This window comes from Aspergillus niger, assembly GCF_000002855.4.
Source record: "Aspergillus niger supercontig An11".
Lineage (NCBI taxonomy): Eukaryota > Fungi > Ascomycota > Eurotiomycetes > Eurotiales > Aspergillaceae > Aspergillus > Aspergillus niger.
In genome coordinates, this window is record NT_166526.1 from 2,494,931 (window position 1) to 2,514,378 (window position 19,448).

A 19,448-nucleotide genomic window follows, 5' to 3' on the forward strand; every position below is an offset into this window, starting at 1 on the left:
AAACAGTAGAAATATTTAATACAGGAAAGTTGGGGGGTCATTTCGAAGCAAGTGGGTTGGTACCAGTTGATTCTCCATGGCCAATGATCAAAATGCACAAGCTAGAAAGCTTTCAGTCAACAGAACGGGCTGTCGAGACATGACACTAGGAAAGAGGAGAGAGAATGAAGACGGACAATAGAATAGAGTGAGAGACAGGTAGTTGATACAAAAGATGTTAAAGACATGATCGAATATTGCTTGCCATGCTGTGTTGGTAGAAATGAAAGTACAGCCCCCACAGTGATACCAATTGATCGAGGAAATGATCAGTATCAAGCAGGAGCCATTGGGATGTCAGGGTTGATTCTGACAGACGGGCAGTGCCCGATGATGCAAAAGGGATCACATCAATCGTGGTAACATGAGACTATCACAGAGATGCTTGCGGGACAAAGGTGGAAGATGAGAGGAAGATGCGTTGTGGGCAGCAGTAGAGGATCCGTGGCGCCAGGGTATGAACAAAGCATTATGAGCTGCGAACGAGGATATCATGAAAAACGACGGGAAATCAGCACCGTAACAAGTTATTGTCTGCCTGAGACAGATACCATGCCAGATTGCTCATTTCGAGACGCTGCCTTGCCTTTTCCAGCGAAGGGCATCCCATTTTGTTGAGGAACCGGAGGGAGTTCCTTTTCCACCGCAGAAGATGGCCCGTGGCGACTATGCTGGCTTTGCCCTCCAACGCTGCTGGCCTCCCCAGCCTCGTCAACGATCGGCAAAAATGAAGGCGCAACGACGCCGCTAGGGTCTGACGGGTCTCGAACAGTCGACAGCGTCCGAGGCTGGGCGTGCGAGACATCCTTGGCAGCCTCCTTCTCAGCTGCTTGCATAGTCCGTTCAACAGACTCGGAACGCTCCACTGAGGGCCTACCCTCTGCTCGGGCTTCCCGATGTCGTTCGGCCTCCTCCTTGGACATTGTGATGCCCTTGATGAAGTTGATGAATCGATCACCGTAGCCCTCCGGTGGTATAGGCGAGATTTGCGTCCGGTCATGTGAAAGACCTTTGAAGAAGTGTTCGATCTTCTTCACCATTCCATACTGCACAGCCAGTTAGTCAAGAGACCCAATTGTTGCAACGCAATTAACTTACGTGAGTCAAGCAGTCAATGATTCCGAGATAGTAGATCTCCTCGCCAGGCTGACCGTTTTCATGCGTGGCGCGGAATCCACCATCATCCGCATAGAAGACATGGAATTTCCTTTCATCAAGGATCTCCTCGGGCATCTTAGCGGCCGCTTTATCAAGCGGCACGGGACGCTCACGCTTGATCAGCATGCGCAGTTCGCGGGCCTTGCGCTCATTCTCCAATTTGGAAGGTGTGCGCATCAGCATATTGGGACTGGCTTCTTCCTCGCGATCACCCCCGGGTTGGAAAACCTGTAGTGTCTTGTCCCGCAGCTTCTCCTCATTCCCTCGTCCCACATCGTGGATACCCACTAAGAGAGAGTAGTCCATGATCTTTAACTTCTTCAGCAATTCAACATCCCGTTTTAGCTGAGCTAGAAAGAAGTCCCGCTTTGACGGACCACACTGTATCTCGCGATTCCTCCGGACCCAGTTCAAATCCTTCAATGTCGCTCTTGGGTTCTTCTCCAAATCTTCCTCGCGCAAATCACGTCCGATCATGGAACCCTTCAAGTCGAATGTCTGGTGGATATCGCGGTGAGGAGGGAACAGGTTGTTCATGACAACAAAGTGGATCTTGCGACCATAGGCCATCTTGACGCGATGGAGACCGTAGAATTGCGAGATCAAAGTATTCGGGTTTTGCTCGACATGTCTGTAGTATTCCGGAAGGATCTTCCGCAATAGCTTATGTTCGGAATGGTGAATTGTTTTGATAATGTACTTGTAGTCTCTAGAAAAGTAGAAGAAACTTCCACTCTTTCCCGGCGAGCCAAGTTCGGAAAGGATGTATTTACTGGTTAAGGACATCAGGTAGTCCGCAGGATCAAGTCGGAACTTTGCCCGAAGGTGACGGAAAACCCAGGGCGCATAGTCCTTGAATTTGAAATCGTATTTGGCGGAAGGGGTCAGTTCGTTTCCGGTTCTGCGCAACATCAATGATCAGTAATGGAACGGCAAATATAGTGAGCAATAACCTAGGCGCATACATGTCAAAAGAAAACTTGTGCTTGGCCTCAAAGTCCGCCGGAGTCAGCTCCCGATCCATCTTCGCATTGATTCTCGACACCGTGAACCGAATTCCGGTGAGCATGTTGTAGGCAGTAACATAATTCACATGATTCTGGTCGACCCTTGTGCCAACGATAACGTGGTCATCGTCGTCATCATCCCGACGTCTTCTCTTGGAAGCCCGCCTCTGTTTAATGGCTTCTGCCCACCGAGCCGCATCTTCGTCTGGAGGGGCATCGTCGGACAGCATATCGGACTGGTTGGTGCGGGTAGCGCGCCGCGCCAAGCTGAAAGAAGTACGACGAATACCGGCCGTGGGAGACAAGCGACCGCTGCTGTAGGCAGCATCCTCGGTTTGGTCCCGACTACTTCGGCGCCCGCTGCTGTTTCGTGGGACTTGCAAAGTATGTCGATGTCGAAGGCCGGTGTTGTTCGGATCTTGCGCATTACCATCCAGGCCAGATGGTACAGGAGGAGAGGAGTACCGGTGAGGACTCTTCTGAGAGGGCGAGGAGGGCGACAATCGATCGGGATCCGGCGAGAGACGACCAGCGTCATCAGGCTGAGAGGTGGACAATCGCGTGCCCGAAGCATTAGCCACTACATCGGGAGCAACCAATTCATCAGCGGACGGTCGAGGGTAGTCTCCATTAACCGTCGGCTTGCCGTTGAGCGACCGGGGGGTCAACGTTCCATTGATCTGCTGGCTAGTGACCGATGCCGTCGGAGAGGCTGCACGAGCGCTTCTTTCAACTGACTTCCTAGAGACATCGCGATCCAATGTTGTCGAGGGCCTCCCGCCTTCTCTGGGATCCCGAGCCGAACCATTTCCCAAGGAGTGCATGCTGCCGTCTTTCGAGTGCGGCAATTCCCTCGTATATGAGCTGGCGCTCGAGCGCGGACCATTCAGGGAGTAAGCACTGCCGTTGGTGAGTTGGCGGTCATTTGGAGGGGCATCCAGATGGTTCGTGTCGCCATTGGGCCAATTTGTCCATAGGAAAGTATTCCCCACGGATGTTTTCTCCGACGTTTTGCCCTGCGGCGAGTCGAATGGACGCGGGTGAGTGGCAGTTGCAGTGGACGATTGATATGCGACGTCGTTAGAAAAGGAGGGCATGGTCGCTTGGGTTGGCTTCGGGGGAAGAAGTCAAGCGGAGATAGAAGAGGTAGGGAGAGCGGGGAGGGAGGGAGGAAGTAGCGATGAGGAACGGGTACGGTATTAGCCTCAGGATATGGGGAGGAGGAGGTAGTAGGTCCCGGGTCGTTGGAAAGTCGAAAGACGCTATCGGCGACGCAACGGGTAGAAGGGAGGGGGAGAGCGCGAGAGGAAGGGGGGAAGGAGATTAATCGATCAATGGCAGCGGTTGCAATGCAAGAACAGTCAAAGTTCCCGGATTAAGCTGGGGAAGCCAGCGGGCGGCAGAAAGTTTAACGACTGATAGGCATATTCAGGCGAACACTAGATGAGGCAGATGGTACGACACAATGGACGTGTCCGCGCTTGAGGTTTGCGTGGAGGCTGGTAGAATCGGTCCGATGAAGGTGACGGGGGGGGGGGGTGTGGAAAAGGTGTACAATCGAAATTAAAACAGGTGGGAGAAACGAAGAGTGTACGGTCGGGGTATCAGTTGCAGAAACTAGCGACAAGCAGGAAAAGGAAAGGATGAGGTTGGCAGCGATAGGGAAAGACGAAAGACGACGAGTTCTGGTAGAATGGAGAAAAGAGGAGGGAGAGATGATGGGGGGGAACGGCAGGATAAGAGAATGAAGTTGGAGCGAAGACGCAAGAGAGCGAGAGAGCGAAAGAGAGCGAAACGGGAGAGCGAGAGCGAGAGAGAGAGAGAGAGAGAGACAGCCCGAGAGAGACTCAAGAAGATGCCAAGGTCCGAAACGGTACCCGTATTTCGCAAGCTAAAAAAAAAAAAAAAACGAACGAACGAACGAACGAACGTGGAGAGTTTACGGCTTGTACTGTGCCTTGGCCAGAACTGGTGGAAACTGGTAATGGTAATACCACGCGAAAGGGGAAGAGACGGAGACACAGACAGGAACAACTACGTAGAGAGCGAGCGAGAGAGAGAGAGAGAGAGATCGAATGAACAGTGCAAAGAAAAGAAAGGAAGAGAAAAAGTCTAGGGAAGATTTGTCAATCCTTTTCCTTTTGACATCAAAACAACAAAACCCCCCTTCCTGTCTCACTTTTCCAGCCTAATAATTATATGATCTGAGAGATTATACGTGTGGTTGTTATTATTATTTTTTTTACGATGATTATTAACTCCTTCCCAGAAGTTGTTGAAAAACAAAGTTAGCCCCAGAGTGCAAAAGAAGGGGAAGTGAGTCTGGATCCGATAATAAGGAAAGTAGCACCAGCTCCACTCTTCAGCTTGCCTCGGGTTGTTGGTTGGGTACTGATCCGTGAACCGATGAATGGCAAGTAGTGAGAGTAGTATATCTGGAATCACACCCTCCACCAGAAAGAAAGAAAAAAGTTAGATTCTAAATCTGAGCAGTCAGAGATCATTGAACAATCTTCAACCCCATCCCCATGCAAATATGCAAAAAAAACAAGGTATCTTATCTCTCCGGTGTTGTCCGCCCCCCTCTCCTCCCCGTGACTGACCGAACCACTCATACACACATACATACACACATACGGTATGAGGGTAGTATGTAAGTATGGTGGTATCAGGAGGCTTGGCATGATGACCCCGTCGCAGGCAGACATCTAAAAGGTCGTTAATCATTTAACCATCCTGACGCCCTGAGCCGATCAACCTACTGAACCCTTAACTAAGCCCTGGAAGGATTCTCTCTCTCTAGCTGTTCTCGTCAATTGAACAACAAAGACACTTTCCCGTCTACAGGGCACCATCCTAAGATGTGATTGTCAAAAAAGGCTACGCTCTAAAAAGGGGAACGAGGCACAGTAAGGTACAACCGAAACCTCCTTGCCACTCACACACACTGGCTGCATGCAAGACAAGAGATAACCATCCAACACAACGACCACCGGAGAGATTAATCGAGCACGTACAGCCAGGATGCATAAGGAACATCTGTCGGGTCGTGTCTCCACCCGTCCATGACATGTTAGATTGGAAAATCGTGTTCGAGCTACTAATACTACTACTACTTTCAGAGGATGACTAGCCGGCCCCTGATTGAATCTTTGGGGGAGGAGCTGTCGCAATGATCTCCTGCGTATGGAGTAGATTAGTGGGAACAATCATATCCAACAACACCTGGCCTCTCTGCGCCCCCGTTGATTGTTATTGCCTGCGATTTAAAAGTAGGGATGGGCAGATGAAGCACACTTACTAACTCCCTCCACACACTCTCTCACTCACTGTAAAGGCAGCCCAGCCCACACCCCCTGGTTTGATGATTACGTGCCCGCCCAATGCAGGAATGACCCTCGTCAATAAAAAAATGACAAATGATAGCTACAGACCTTCCATCTCTCAGGTCATGTACGGAATAGATACATCTGGCTTGCATTATGGCTGCCAACGTCAGAATTCCTCCGGGAAACGATGGTGGCTGGGGGGCTGGGCGAGGGTTATACTATCAACCAACTACAACTAACTAATCAACGACCCGGCGTCTCGACTCAATGCCTCAAACTCGATATGTGACATTCGATACAGCAACAGAATCAAATTAAGTGGTATATTTGTATCCCCTTAACAGTACTCCATAGTTGCAATTCATCCCGCCCTTCCAGTGGGTTCTGCACTGATGATCACCAGTAATGCCAACGTCACATCATCATCCCTCCTCCTCCCCCTTCCCCCCCAAAAACCAACTTCCTCCTTGCCCTGACGCAATGGGTACTACTCACAAGGTAGGGAGTTTCCCACCACCCACGATGTATCAGGTCACCTAGAAGGCAAATCAATCCAATCACTGAACGAATTAACTTAACCCATCCTATCCCATCCCAGCCCTAGCCAGGGATGAACATTCTATGTGTGTGTGTATGAGTTCATGCAGAAAGACAGAAAGAAATAGAAAGATACTTGGTTACATACACCACTTGACGTCGTCCTGAATCGAATCAATTCATTTCAATGTCATTTGTGTATCCCCAATACCGGGCCACCATACAGCCCCGAGACCCCTGTATCCTGGTATCCCGTATTATTGCAAGCCCCAGGCATCTTCTCGGATTTAACCAAGTACTACTCCGTAATTGACTGAGAACTAGTTAATACTGAATTTATGAACACAATTACTTAACCAATACATAGTACAATCCCTGACTCAGCGGAGCCACCGGAAGAGAAGAAACAGAAGAAGCAGAGGGAGGCAAAAAAATGGAACCTGAAAGTGGGCAATTTGCTATTTTTGGTCGGGGAGGACCCGGTCGGGTGCTAAAAGTAAGTAGGTAATCTAGTATCTTACTGGCTTTTAGTCGAATGAGCTTCCGGCTTCCGTCCACGCTTCGGTATCGAATAGAAATCCTCATGGTTAGTTCTTCCGAGTTACCTACTACTTAATTACTTTGATTGTGAGTGATCTCATCCGAATCCAGTCCACCGGGGAGCGAGCCGGTCCACTTCTTTCCCTCCTACTAAGCACATCCGCGGATGCATATACATATTAAGCTTAAAATCCACTGTTTGGAGCTACTGTGTATACTGGCGTGCATTTGGTCCTTGGAATCACGTTAGTTGCAAATCTTTTTGCGCATCATTGGGGATCAATCCTTGAGTTGTGTTGCGGTGCCGAGTACTGCGCCAGTGGCATGTATAGTTGCTATAGAACGTCTCTACCACGAAGACTACGAACCCGCTACACTGCATCTCGACTCAATTGAAGAAATGGACAAGCAGTTTCATTGCATAACGTCACACCTGCCCTTGGACAAGTGCCCCAAAAAGAAAACATAAGAGTCAAGCACAAAACATATCCCGGTGCAAGATCCATCGCAAGACGCCAACCCTACCGACACTGAAAACGAAAGTGTAAACAATCCACGGCATATCCCAGAAGCAGTTCCCCCCATTGATCAAAAAGGTGGCCAAGGAACAAAAAAAAAATAAGGACAATAAAAAATTACAGCAGAAGAGACAAAGGGAATATAGCTCGAGAAAGATCATCCGAGGCACACATCACCGACTAGGAGGAGCCGGGTTCAAGTGGTCGCTGACAACACGGTCTCAGGCGCCCACAGATTTAAGCAGCAGTCTCCTTTGCAGCAGCCTTCTTAGTGGTCTTCTTGGTGGCCTTCTCTGCAGGCTTAGCCGTCGTCTTAGTCACCCGGCCACTCTTGGTGGTTTTGAGGACCTTGGGCTTGTCGACAACGGCGGGAGCCTGCTTCAAGATTAGTATACCCTGTCCGCCGGGGGTGAGAAGGCAGGAGTCTACAACTTACAGTAGTGGAGGACTTGCGAGGCTTGGCCGTGTTAGCCTTGGGCCTGCCAACAGGCTTCTTAGCAGTGGTGGTGGCCTTCTTGGTGGTCTTGGGCTTCTCGGCCTTCTCGGCCTTCTCAGTCTTCTCGGTCTTCTTGGCAGCAGGCTTCTTAGCAGTAGCAGCCTTGGTGGCAGTCTTCTATGGACAGTGTTAGTAATAGTTCTCTATCAGTTCGAAATGTCATTGATAAAGACTTACCTTAGCAGCAGGCTTGGGGGCAGCTTCCTTCTTGGCAAGCTTCACGGGTCCGGAGGGGCCTGGTTGACGACGCGTCAGTTGACACGCCCCATCAAAAAAAAACAAGACCGAAAAATGAAAGACGCGAACGACGGCAGTCAAGACACATCCTTCCATGTCAGGAGTATCGAATGCCGTTGCGACATGAGAAGGCAAAAAATGCGCGCGACGGATTGACTTACCCTTGGGCTGAAGGAACTCGCCCTTCTCAACACCAGCCTTGATGGCCTTGTTGAACTGGCTGTCGAAGGCGTTGGTGGAGGCAGAAGCAATCTTATTGTTCGCCTGAACATATTTCTTGATCGACTGGCGGCTACAGTCGAGGAGAAACAAGACGAGTCAGCCGAGATCGCGACCTGGACAGGGTGATAGGTTGCCACGTCGCCAGCGAACGGGACCCTGCATCGGGCGGGGGAGAAGAAGCACCAAACAACTTACCTGCTACCATTGCGCTCTTTCAGCTGTTGCGAAAGAAGTCAGCGACCCATTTGGGAGGTGAAACAAGCAGGAGCCCGATGGGGCGTTGGGACAATTAAGCACCGTGTAGACGTGTCACGGTCGGAGATCCCGCCCAGCGCCCGTTCATCCCAACGCGCACCGGGAACAGCGTGATTAACTCACATTCAGGATAGCATCCTTGATCATATCTATATTCATGGAATCAGCAGTCATTCGCGACAAAAACGATATTAATTTCAATTCTACGCGATGGGTTGGTGGTGGAAGATCAGTCAAAACATACCACGGTAGGAGGCGTGGCTCGAGCCGGACTTCTTGGTGGTGCCGGTGGTGGAAGTCTTCTTGGGAGGCATGATGAAAGAGGGGTGGGTGGTATTATCTGAGATGAAATAAGAGGTAGTTGATGGATGATGGACAAGAGAGAAAATCCAGATGATTTGACAAGCAAGGATGGGATGGTGGGATGGAAGCAGAGAAGAAGAAAAGCAGTCGACGACGGAAGGGGTGGAAGGCCGCGGGGCATCCGCGCTTTATAGGGCAGCGGGTGTTGACACAGGATCAACTCGACAATCGAGCACAACACGTCAGGTCGCCCTTCTCCTCTTTTTTTTTTCCCTCATTCCTTTTTTTAAGATTTTTCTCTCCTCGTCTCTTTTTGCGTGTGAGATTTATCTGTGTCTTTGCCTCGGTTGCGTAGTGGCTCAAATTAATTTGGTTTTATTGTATCAATGTTCGTGTAGTTCTTCTTGTAGATTGTCTATGCATTCCTTCTGGGCCGAGTTGCTGCTTCCTACTATTTCTTGACGCGCATGATCCAGCAATGATTCCTACGCGTGCTCACTTCCCTTCAATTTTCCCCCTTTCTTCTGAGTCGTACAAAGCTAAGAGTTGGTCGAAGCATATCTTTAGTGGCGCTACTATCATCCTACTACCTTGAATTATTTTTATTAATTTTTGTTGTTCCTAAAACCCGCAACCATTCTGATCCCAACATCATCCGTCTCCGTTGTGATTGATGCTTTTCGCATCCACCACACCATCTCCAGTCGCATTCATACCACACCCAACAATTCAAATTTCTAATCAAATAAAGACCATTTTCAGATTCTTCACAGACTTATCATTCACTGTATCTACAAAAATAACCCAAATACGTAGTCAACCCCTAATTCTGGCCCCAAAATCCCCGGGGACTCCAGATCACATCCATCCGTGTCCGCCCGATTACTTCGCAGTCCGATCAAGCTCCCGGATCATCTTCCAACTTACACACGATGATCACAAAAAAATAGAACCGATTTGACGCCCCTCTTTCCCCTTGCATCAATCACATTCATTGGTCTTCACGTCTGGCGGGGGGCGCAAATCTATGAATGGAACGGCCGGGGGAAGGAGGCGTTCATGTTTCACTTTGTTCTGCTTTCCCTCGTGCGGAGGCTCTGGGGTCACGAGGTGCGAGATGATGTTATGGATTTGACTTTGGGGAAATTGGGGGGTAGACCCAGCTCTGGACTACCGTTTCTACTAGCTTTGTGACCAGGTGAAAAGTCCTGGGGAAATCCGGGCCTATGATCGACCCTTCTTGCTCTGTGATCCAAAGCTCCATTGACTTCGATCCCGTGGTTACATCGGCTTGGCGGTTGCTCGCGGTTCGATGGCTTGGAAGTAGATAAGTGTGCTCTTTTCCCTTGTACCACCTGGTCTGATCTCTGCTTCATTGGCTTTCGCGTAGGTATCTCTTTATGGGATTAGGTATTCGTTTGGGGTTGTTACGCAGACTTGAATCTAGAATGATAGTAGATGGTTGATATCGGCGGCGGGCCGGTTGATCGGTTGATGCCATGCGCCGGATCACGAGTCCTGATAAGAGGACACTCTCTTTCTTGATCCTCGTCCCAAACCACCGTATTCACGGGTCTATTCCACATGGTAGATTAATCTTTGATGCCTAGAATAACTCAGGTACTGAAATTGCATATGACAGCTAATGGACGACTGGTTAAGCTTGAGGAATGCTTGGCTCGAGTATCAGGGTCCATCGGCTTCAGCATCCGTGATCTACTTCACTCCCGCCCACCACAACGGCTTTAGCCCACTGCTTACTTTATTACTTTTGCGTTATTTTTCTTTGCTAATCAATTATAGACTTGGGTCTGTGGCCATGCGGATCTTCTTCCATTGGTCAATACATAGCATGGTGAATCCTTTTAGTCGATGTCAATCCCACATCACACTATATATTCACGTAGTAGCTTCCCCTCACCCGAGTGGCTTTAGTATCACTACGCCACCAAAAATCATGGAATATCCAATAATAGTGTTTACTAAACTCCCAAGATCATTCGAAAATCCCACACACAATTTGTATACTCTACCGAACACTACTCTATATATATACCGTGACAGAGAAGCGAGGACAAAGTCGATGATCCGAGCAACGCGCGTATAGTTGTAGTAGTAGTAGTAGAGCGGAGACTCGCATGACCCCACCCACCCCAAGAGCAATCGTACGACCTTCACCACCATAAAAGAAAGTTTATAATAGTAGCGCACAATATACTCCAGCAAATACCACAAGCTACGATATACCCCTACACAACCATACACAAAAAAAAGGAGCAAAAGAAAAGGGGCGCACGCGATGCGATCCAATGCGATGCGTCTCACCGGTTTCCCGATCTACATACACCAAAACCTTGATTTGAGTGCTGCACAACTACCAGTCGGGTTGAACCCCCCAGGCTTAGAACAAGTGTAATCATGTCAGGCAACAAAGTTCCAATTTCCCGCAGAACCATTAGCTGCCTTATCTATCTATAGTATGTGTTGGTTGATTTTATTTTTCTTTCGATAATCTTTCCTTCTAGGGCAGCAAAAAAGAATCTTCCACGTCGTAGGTATATACGTGGCATGCTGGACTCGTGCATGGTTTTTGTGCATCATCCATTCATCCATTTATCCCGCCGTTTGAAACGCCTCTCTCGCCTGAAGTACTAGTTACACATAATCGACTGGATTTTGTAAACGAAACCCCCCGGAAACGCCTCTAGCCATCAAGAGTATTGGAAGGACTCAGTGAACCCTTGATATCTCGACAATTGGTGTCGGTCAAAGTGTCGCTGGTTTTTCATGGCCTTTATCCAAGGACCAAAATTGAGACAAAAGTCTTATGCTGGTACTCAACCAGCACCGCGAGGCCGTGACTTGGCCTCTTTCTTGGCCTTGGCCTCTTCCTTCTTCTTCTTTTTCTGCTCCTGAATCTTTTCGTCGTGCTTGCGCTTTAGGCTCGCCTTCTCTTCATCCGTGCGGGCGACCGGCTTGAAAAAGCCCTCTAGGCGGGATTGCTGAGCAGATTTCAAGTTCTTTTGCAAGCGGGCAGCACCGTTCTTGACGCGGTCCTCGTTGAAACCCTTGTCTTTGACCAGGAAGTCTACCAGACCGGGCACGTCGGGCGCTTCCCATTTGAAGTCGCATTCGGGGTCATTGGCGTCCCTCACATCTGGGTTCAGAAAAAGCTCTCTGGCATCCTCGTAGGGCCAATCCTCAGGGACGACAAACTTCTTCTTCGGGTCGTTCTCCATAAACTCAAGCACCTTCTCCAGACTTCCGTGATCACGGATTAGCTTCAGCGCCGTGTTAGGCCCGACCTTGGGGATCGGCTCCAGATAATCACAACCTAGCAAAATACAAAGATCAATGAACTATGTTGCATCAGTAAGCTTCCTTGAAACGTAGGTATAGCCATGACCCCAAAGAACATACCTGCTTGCGGTCCATACCAAGACCTTCCAGCGCACGGTTCAAATGGATTTCCTGAATGGGTTCCTTTCTTTGTTCACTGAACGTAAGGTGGCGCAGAAGGATTGGTGTCTCAAAGCATAGCGTGTCCATATCCTCCGAAGCAGCTGCATAGACCTTTCCAGCGCGCGCGAGAACCGCGCACTGCGCCTCGGCTTCCGTGGGGGCATCGATGTACGGAATGCCCATCAACTTCAAAAGTTTCTTACATTCTGCGTTGTGCTCCCTGGTGACTCGTACTGTGCGTCGCGAGAATTTCTCAACGTCTTCTGCCGTACCGGTTTCCTTGGCCTCCTCGTGAGCCTCGGTGGCTTCGCTCTTCCGAGCAAATCGCTTGGCCAGTTCGCCGGACTTGAGCTTTGGGGGAGCTCCGTCAAATACGTACAGAGGCTTGATCCCATTGTCGACCATGCGCAGAGTGCGGTAGAACATGCCCATCAAATGCGACGTTGTCTCTCCGGTGTCGCTCATAAGCTGCTGACCTTCGGAACGGACTGCAATGAGGAAACTGTAAATACTCATGGAGCTATATGACCGTTAGTGGACGAGAACGAGATAACCGGGGTAGTGAAAGCCTACGCATCCTATAATCCAATATCGTCAGCTCTGTCCGAAACGCGAACAGCTAGCTCACTGAGAGCAACCGCATACTTTGATGGGGGGACGCTTAACATACTATGGCGACCTTGCGGCCAAAGTGGTTCTTAATGTCCCCTGCCTTGATGGCATCTGGGGCATTTTCTGAAATCACCTGATACAGCTCTGGGCGTGGTCAGCTTCCATGGGCCGCTGAGGATGGATGAATGCGCTGCGACAGAGCGGTTTTGCGGAGGGGTGATATCAATTGGGATTACTCACGTTTAATACCCATCTTGAGACTTTTTACTGCTATCCAAAACCAAGTAAGGTACAGACTCTCAATCACCGCAAGCTGTTGGGAAAGATGGCAGGCAGAAATCCGAGGAGAGCCGCGACAGTGACGCGCCGCGGAGAAGCTAACGCGACATGCGTCATTTATAGACCCGGTTAGGCTTAGCGGCAGCCAGGCAGCTCTCTCCCACGTGACAGACATCCGCCCCGCGGATGGAAAGTTCCCCGGCCCCTCTTACATAAGAGGCATCAGGCTGCAAGGCCACCAGGCCCCACCCGGCGAGACCCCGTGCAGAACCAAAAGCAGTAAGGCGTGGTTTGTTATCGGGCCTGGCCGTCTCGGACTCTCGGTCGAGCAGGCAAATCGCAGCTCTCGGAAACGCAACCGCCGGCATCTGCCATGCCCACCCCCAGACCCCTCTCTCCTCTCCTTCTCTCCTACTAGCATTGTTCCTGTGTCGTTGGCCCTGTTATGGTGGATATAGCCGGAACCATCTCCACCCCCCACGCGAGCTACATGATTTGCCTATGACGATGCGTCTTGCATTGGCATCATGAAGCGCAGTCGACTTCATTTCGAGTCTAACGGTGATGCCTCCTCTGCCGCCTCTCCCCAGAGTACCCGCCCACAGTATACCCCGGAAAATGACTCACAGCAGAGCCCGAGACATGTTCCCAAGATCTCGCGCAGAATCCGAGCATGTACGGAATGTAAGCGCCATAAGGTCCGCTGTGATATGAATGCGGGGGAGACCGTTTGTCAGAGATGTCGCCGCATGGGCCTGGAATGCGTTGTCAACAAAAGTCTCCAGACGTTACTGGACGACGAGACAGAGTAACTAGACCTCTTCTTTGGTTTTGATTCGCATAGCTTGCTAAGGGACGATGTGGCTAATTATCTTTGGTGTACTCTAGATGGAAGGCCACAATAGAGCTCGCAATGGCAGATTTGCTACGGAAGGCCCAGCTGCCCGATCTTTCGTATTATCAGACTAACGGAAAGGCATCGGAGCCACTGTCAAAGAAAAGAGACCGGCAGGATTCTACAGTGTCGACAGAGGACACGCCTCATGGGACGGATCACGATTTTGGAGCAGAGCGCCTCGAGAGCAGCGCGCAGAGAGTCGCACCCGAGTCCAGAACATCCGAAACGACCTTCCAACAGTCTTCACAATATGCCCTAGACAGGGAAGAGAATGGAACCTCATCGCTGGTGACGGCACCGATGGGAAGTCTTTACGAAGTGACACAGTTGAGCGATATCCAGACAACTTCACCGGGAAGGCATCATGCGCCCGATCGGGCTCTTGTCACAGATTTCGTTTCACGGGGAGTAGTGGATTTGCACGAGGCGGAGGAGCTGTTCTCCTACTTTGATCAAGTACTTAGCCGTTATCTATGGGATGGGATATTGCTGGACCACAAAGACCTGACCTCCGTGAGGAACTCTTCCTCAATGCTCTCTGCCGCCATTCTCGCTGTCACAGCCCTTCATTTGCCCAAGAAAGAACGCACATTCGATATTTGCTATACGGAGTTTGCTAGGTTAGCATCAGAATCAATGCTAGACAGACACCACACTCTGGATGATCTGCGTGCGTTATGTATAGGCGCCTTTTGGCTTGCAGACGTAAGCTGGAAGCTGTCTGGGTATGCAGTCCGAATTGCCACGGAGCGCAACCTGCATCAGTCTTACCGGAAAGCAACACAAGGTTCTCCGGAGCACATAGAACAAGCTAGGCTGTGGTATCTTCTTTATGTACGTCTCAACGCTACCGAATGTAGCTCTGGTGGGCTTCGTGCAACGAGACTGACTGGCCTAGACACTAGAGCATCACTTTTCCATCGCCTACGGACGACCGCCGATAATCCACGAGGACCAGAGCATCAAAAATCACAATACATTCACTCATACCCCTAACGTGCAACAAGGTGACCTGCGTCTACACAGCCAGGTCGACCTGTTCATCATTCTTACCCGAATATACCACGCCTTTGGGCCCGACGTCGACTTGGAGGTTCCCGACAGCGAATTCTCTACAATTGATAAATATGACGCTGACCTTGACAAATGGCGGATAGCCTGGTATCCGCGCTTGGGTACGTTTTCTGATCCTCAGTCTTTGAACTGGCCACAGTTTTCGCTAATGTGGCTCAAACGAGCAGTTGGGAGCCGATATGTCGGTGCATATCCTTATAGAGCGGTTAATCTGCATTATCACTTTTCTCGGTTACAGTTGAATTCGGTTGCTTTGCGGACCTATCACTCTTCGATATCGACACGACCCATGTCTGCTGAGCGAAAGAAGCGCGCGAATATAGCCATACAGTCCGCCATCGACACGCTTCAGGTGGTCCTAGATGAACCCGATATACAGAGGGCTCTGGTTGGCGTTCCACTGTACCTCCACAGCATGATCACTTTTGCCGCCGTTTTCCTGCTGAAGATTGCGGCCAAGGGCTGCTCCAGCAGCATTCCCAACAACCAAGGCCAGCAGAACTCTATTTCATCAGCCGGCCTACATATCGACGTCGCGTACGTGCGCGAGCTGGTTGGGCGGATCGTTAATATGATGGTCTCGTGCAGTAAGCGTGCAAGCGAGCACCATCTCAGCCACCACATAGCCCGTGGCTTGCGAAAGATGCTCACAGGGTTGGAGGAATGGGAGAAGAGGAATCTCGGTAATTCCCAGTCTCTGACACAGAATTCTCATGATACTCTACCGATGTTTAAACCGGTTGTTATCCCCGGGGCTCAGCCCCTTGGCGAACGGGATACGATACTGAACCCGCCTCCTCCGTTGCTGGGGGTCGCTCCCTTGTCTGCCGAGAGAGGGAATAGCTTTGATTCGGATGCCACGCAAGCAAAGGCCCAGACGGGCCTCTCCGAGGGGTCGGTGGACCCTATGATGGCCGATCTCTGGGGCTTTGATGAGGATTACTTCCCGACCGGGGTGTTTGATTTCCTTCAGTCTCAGATGCCTGCTTGAGCACACGTATGGAGCAGAAGCGTTATCGTGGTGCTGATGCAGGGCTATGAGCCAGCTATCACTGGGGTCTATGTAAGCGGAAATATAAGCCGCCTAATCAAGGAGTATATAGCTTCCAAAGTACAAATCTAGGAACGAAGAGGCCTTGACCTTTGTATGGGAGCTTTATGGCTACCACGCCTAGTCTACATCTGACCAATGCATCAATCCAACCGATAACCATGATCAATGTGGTTGATCCCAGGAAAGTAGTTCTCCACTCTAGTATTCGCCTTCGCAGGCTAGCCTGGCAATTGTTGTAAGGTTGATAGTTATTAGATAGCGGACAGTATTGATGATTATAAAGTGCTTTCTCTCGTAGATCTCAACATATAAACTCGGGATATACATACGCACTCCTACGGTTAATTGCCGGACAAACGAGATATCCGCAGGGTCTCTATCTATACAAGTCTGAGGCGTGCAGGTTATTGGGCGCCAGCGCCGACGGAACGGCCTACCACCCGAGCCCGGCCGCGGAAGAGTCTCTGCGGCTCGGCTTGAGGGTCTTGGAAGTTCAATGACCCTGAAGCATATAAGGAGCGTCTCTACTGCTTGAATCTGTCTTACAATTCAGAGGAATATCACTCAATTGCGTATATTGTCTATTAGTGCCCTTGTGTAAGTTTGCTGCTCCAAGGAAGCCTTTCCGACGGATTGCCGAGGTTGGGGGAAACCGAGACCGAGAGTTGTGCCTGGATGAATGTCTCCCCGCAACAACCTCCGAACCATCTATCCCTTTACTGTCGCAAGCCTAGTTGGCTCTCGCATCCCCAAGATACACTGATCTCTCAATTGACTTGCCTTTGATAATAGATATCTTGAACTCATTTTCTTTATCCTTGCCCGTGCCTACAATTTCACATCATGAACCCCTCCAGCTTCCGCACGGCTTCGCGCCACCTCCACCGCCTGTGTCGAGCGCCCGCAACTTCGCGCAATGCTTCGGTCCGTGGATATGCGACGACTTTCAACTGGGAGGATCCTTTGGTTGCGTCCGAGCTGTATACAGAGGAGGAATTGGCTATCCAAGACACTGCTCGGCAATACTGCCAGGAACGACTGCTACCCCGCGTTCTAGGTACGCCCGCCACTCCCTAAGGAGATCCCAGTTAGGGAACCTTTCATGTGCTAGAGTTATTGTGGCTAATAACTATGCGCATACTAGATGCCTACCGGAACGAGAACTATGACCGCCAGATCCTGACCGAGATGGGCGAGCTCGGCCTCCTCGGCGCGAACATTGAAGGGTATGGTTGCGCCGGCGCAAGCACCGTGGCCTCCGGCCTGATCACGAAGGAAGTCGAGCGTGTGGACTCAGGATATCGTTCGGGAATGTCTGTGCAGAGCTCTCTGGCTATGACGGCCATCCATGACTTCGGTACACAGGAGCTGAAGGACAGACTCCTCCCGGAGCTGGCGAAGGGAAAACTGGCTGGATGCTTTGGTCTCACTGAGCCCAATCACGGCTCTGACCCTGGCTCCATGGAGACAGTCGCCCGGGAGCACCCTACCAAGAAGGGCTACTACTTGCTCTCTGGCACCAAGACCTGGATCACCAACTCCCCGATCTCCGACATCATGATCGTCTGGGCTAAGCTGCAGACCACGGGCAAGATCCGTGGATTCGTCGTCGAGCGCAGCCAATGCCCACCGGGTACTCTGGAGACGCCCGCCATCAAAAACAAGACCGCCCTGCGCGCCTCTATTACCGGCATGATCCAAATGGATGACTGCCCTGTTCCTGCGGAGAACATGTTCCCTGAAGTGCAAGGGCTCGCTGGTCCCTTCACCTGCCTTAACAGCGCTCGTCTGGGCATTGCCTTTGGAGCTATGGGTGCGCTTGAAGATTGCCTGAGCCGTGCGCGCACCTATGCACTTGAGCGCAAGCAGTTCAAGGGTAACCCGCTGGCGAAGTATCAGCTCATTCAGAAGAAGCTGGCGGATGCGGCTACGGATGCTGCGTACGGCACTTTGGCTGCCACGCAGGTTGCCCGGCTCAAGGATGCCGGAAAGTGCACACCGGAGATGATTTCGATGGTCAAGAGACAGAACTGTGACCGTGCCCTGGCTAACTCGAGAATGTATGCCCTCCCCTGTCTTTTGTTTTGTTTTCTACCCTATGATCTTTGGCCAGAATAGCCTGCTAACTTGGTTGATTCACCCATTACAGTCTTCAGGAAGTGTTTGGTGGAAACGCCACGAGTGACGAGTACCATATTGCCCGGCATGTAGCCAACCTGTTCGTGGTGCAGACTTATGAGGGACAGAGTGACATTCATAGTAAGTACCATCTTATACCACCGAACCAACATCTGGCTTCTTGCATGCTTGGCGACTAACCATAAACTAGCCCTGATCCTCGGCCGCGCCATCACTGGCGTTCAGGCATTCGTCTAAGACGGAGACAGACATGACAGGCACATACACTACACCCTCTAGATGCTACTACTACCTTGACTCATAGTCCACCTATCTACCTACCTGATGAGCACACCATCACATACATGTAAATATACAAACCACAATATTCAAACAAGAAATACCATAAACACGACTATAATAGTATATCATCTTCCATATATTTACCACCAAATAGAGTGAAAACATAGTAGGTATGAATCGACCCTTCCAGAAACGGTCTTCTCCATCACGTGAGAAAGAGTAAGCCATTGCTGCGCCACGTGGCAAGGCACCCGGACTGTATGTAATATTACAAACAGTTTGAGTTACTTACTTGGGTAAAGTTAGTCATAAAAGTGGTACAGAAGTGTGTTTCTCGTTTTCGCCTCCCAATCAAATGGATCGATGGTGGAAGAATGACCACACAGATCTTTCAAGTTCCAAGGTCTGAAGCCACTTCGGGAATAGAAAGTATGAAGAGTTAAAACATGTGCTTTATGTTTCTATGTTTCCACTTTGTACTATTAGAAGGGGGTTGGGGTTTGCCGAAGAGGGGCAACTTGTATCCATATGATCTATCTAGTAATCTACATATGGATGGATGTGGGGACAGGGATTGAAGGCACTGATAGTAGCTAGGGAAGATTTTGAAGGCTACTTACTTTGTTAACTTTGACCTAACTACTCTAAAGGAGTTTTGCAACTTGCCGTTGCCACTGCCGGGAAATATGGATCGGATGGAAGATTCATTCTGTGGGGTGTGGGTGGCACGGATGCTATACTTTTGATAGTAGTAAGTAGTAAGTAGTATCTGATACAAAATGAGAGAGGTGCAGGATTGTTATACTACCTTAATATAAGTCGGAGTATCTTTTAGGAAGTCATATGCTTGCCGGCATGCATGCACTTGAGGTAGTATCCTTACCCTTAGTAGAAGTACCCATCTACCTGTATTAGGTGTAGGTGTGACGTGCGTGATAGATTACGAGTTCTATTACAGTAAAGAAAGAGGAGGGAAGAAAAGGTAAAAACGAAAAAGAAAAGAAAAA

The 19,448-nt window shown here is 50.1% G+C and overlaps 8 protein-coding genes across 8 annotated transcripts; 4 read left to right on the top strand and 4 right to left on the bottom strand.

Moving 5' to 3' along the window:
• Window positions 1-566: 566 nt before the first annotated feature.
• Window positions 567-3,301, bottom strand: An11g10410 (uncharacterized protein; the record flags this gene model as incomplete). The annotated part of the gene is made up of 4 exons (XM_059750552.1): window positions 567-1,085; window positions 1,138-1,283; window positions 1,410-2,098; window positions 2,163-3,301. 4 exons carry the CDS (start codon window positions 3,299-3,301, stop codon window positions 567-569), a joined length of 2,493 nt encoding a protein of 830 aa, XP_059606415.1.
• A 1,191-nt stretch (window positions 3,302-4,492) lies between these two features.
• An11g10420 (uncharacterized protein) lies at window positions 4,493-6,347 on the bottom strand (the record flags this gene model as incomplete). The annotated part of the gene is made up of 7 exons (XM_059750553.1): window positions 4,493-4,639; window positions 4,842-4,912; window positions 5,132-5,257; window positions 5,430-5,463; window positions 5,535-5,601; window positions 5,639-5,751; window positions 6,282-6,347. 7 exons carry the CDS (start codon window positions 6,345-6,347, stop codon window positions 4,493-4,495), a joined length of 624 nt encoding a protein of 207 aa, XP_059606416.1.
• Window positions 6,348-7,365: 1,018 nt separating this feature from the next.
• An11g10430 (uncharacterized protein) lies at window positions 7,366-8,652 on the bottom strand (the record flags this gene model as incomplete). The annotated part of the gene is made up of 7 exons (XM_001394963.3): window positions 7,366-7,416; window positions 7,565-7,741; window positions 7,802-7,860; window positions 8,023-8,153; window positions 8,279-8,301; window positions 8,462-8,487; window positions 8,583-8,652. The coding sequence occupies 7 exons, from the start codon at window positions 8,650-8,652 to the stop codon at window positions 7,366-7,368; spliced, it is 537 nt and encodes a 178-aa protein (XP_001395000.1).
• A 1,020-nt stretch (window positions 8,653-9,672) lies between these two features.
• An11g10440 (uncharacterized protein) lies at window positions 9,673-10,390 on the top strand (the record flags this gene model as incomplete). The annotated part of the gene is made up of 3 exons (XM_059750554.1): window positions 9,673-9,751; window positions 9,848-9,948; window positions 10,262-10,390. 3 exons carry the CDS (start codon window positions 9,673-9,675, stop codon window positions 10,388-10,390), a joined length of 309 nt encoding a protein of 102 aa, XP_059606417.1.
• A 1,088-nt stretch (window positions 10,391-11,478) lies between these two features.
• Window positions 11,479-12,968, bottom strand: An11g10450 (uncharacterized protein; the record flags this gene model as incomplete). The annotated part of the gene is made up of 5 exons (XM_001394965.1): window positions 11,479-12,000; window positions 12,062-12,623; window positions 12,677-12,681; window positions 12,774-12,859; window positions 12,956-12,968. The coding sequence occupies 5 exons, from the start codon at window positions 12,966-12,968 to the stop codon at window positions 11,479-11,481; spliced, it is 1,188 nt and encodes a 395-aa protein (XP_001395002.1).
• Window positions 12,969-13,521: 553 nt separating this feature from the next.
• On the top strand, window positions 13,522-15,957 carry An11g10460 (uncharacterized protein; the record flags this gene model as incomplete). The annotated part of the gene is made up of 3 exons (XM_059750555.1): window positions 13,522-13,802; window positions 13,883-14,726; window positions 14,791-15,957. 3 exons carry the CDS (start codon window positions 13,522-13,524, stop codon window positions 15,955-15,957), a joined length of 2,292 nt encoding a protein of 763 aa, XP_059606418.1.
• Window positions 15,958-16,863: 906 nt separating this feature from the next.
• On the top strand, window positions 16,864-18,396 carry An11g10470 (uncharacterized protein; the record flags this gene model as incomplete). The annotated part of the gene is made up of 4 exons (XM_001394967.1): window positions 16,864-17,077; window positions 17,165-18,080; window positions 18,170-18,279; window positions 18,350-18,396. The coding sequence occupies 4 exons, from the start codon at window positions 16,864-16,866 to the stop codon at window positions 18,394-18,396; spliced, it is 1,287 nt and encodes a 428-aa protein (XP_001395004.1).
• Window positions 18,397-18,815: 419 nt separating this feature from the next.
• On the top strand, window positions 18,816-19,427 carry An11g10480 (uncharacterized protein; the record flags this gene model as incomplete). Its single annotated transcript, XM_059750556.1, has 3 exons — window positions 18,816-18,870; window positions 19,092-19,199; window positions 19,363-19,427. The coding sequence occupies 3 exons, from the start codon at window positions 18,816-18,818 to the stop codon at window positions 19,425-19,427; spliced, it is 228 nt and encodes a 75-aa protein (XP_059606419.1).
• Between the last annotated feature and the right edge of the window lie 21 nt (window positions 19,428-19,448).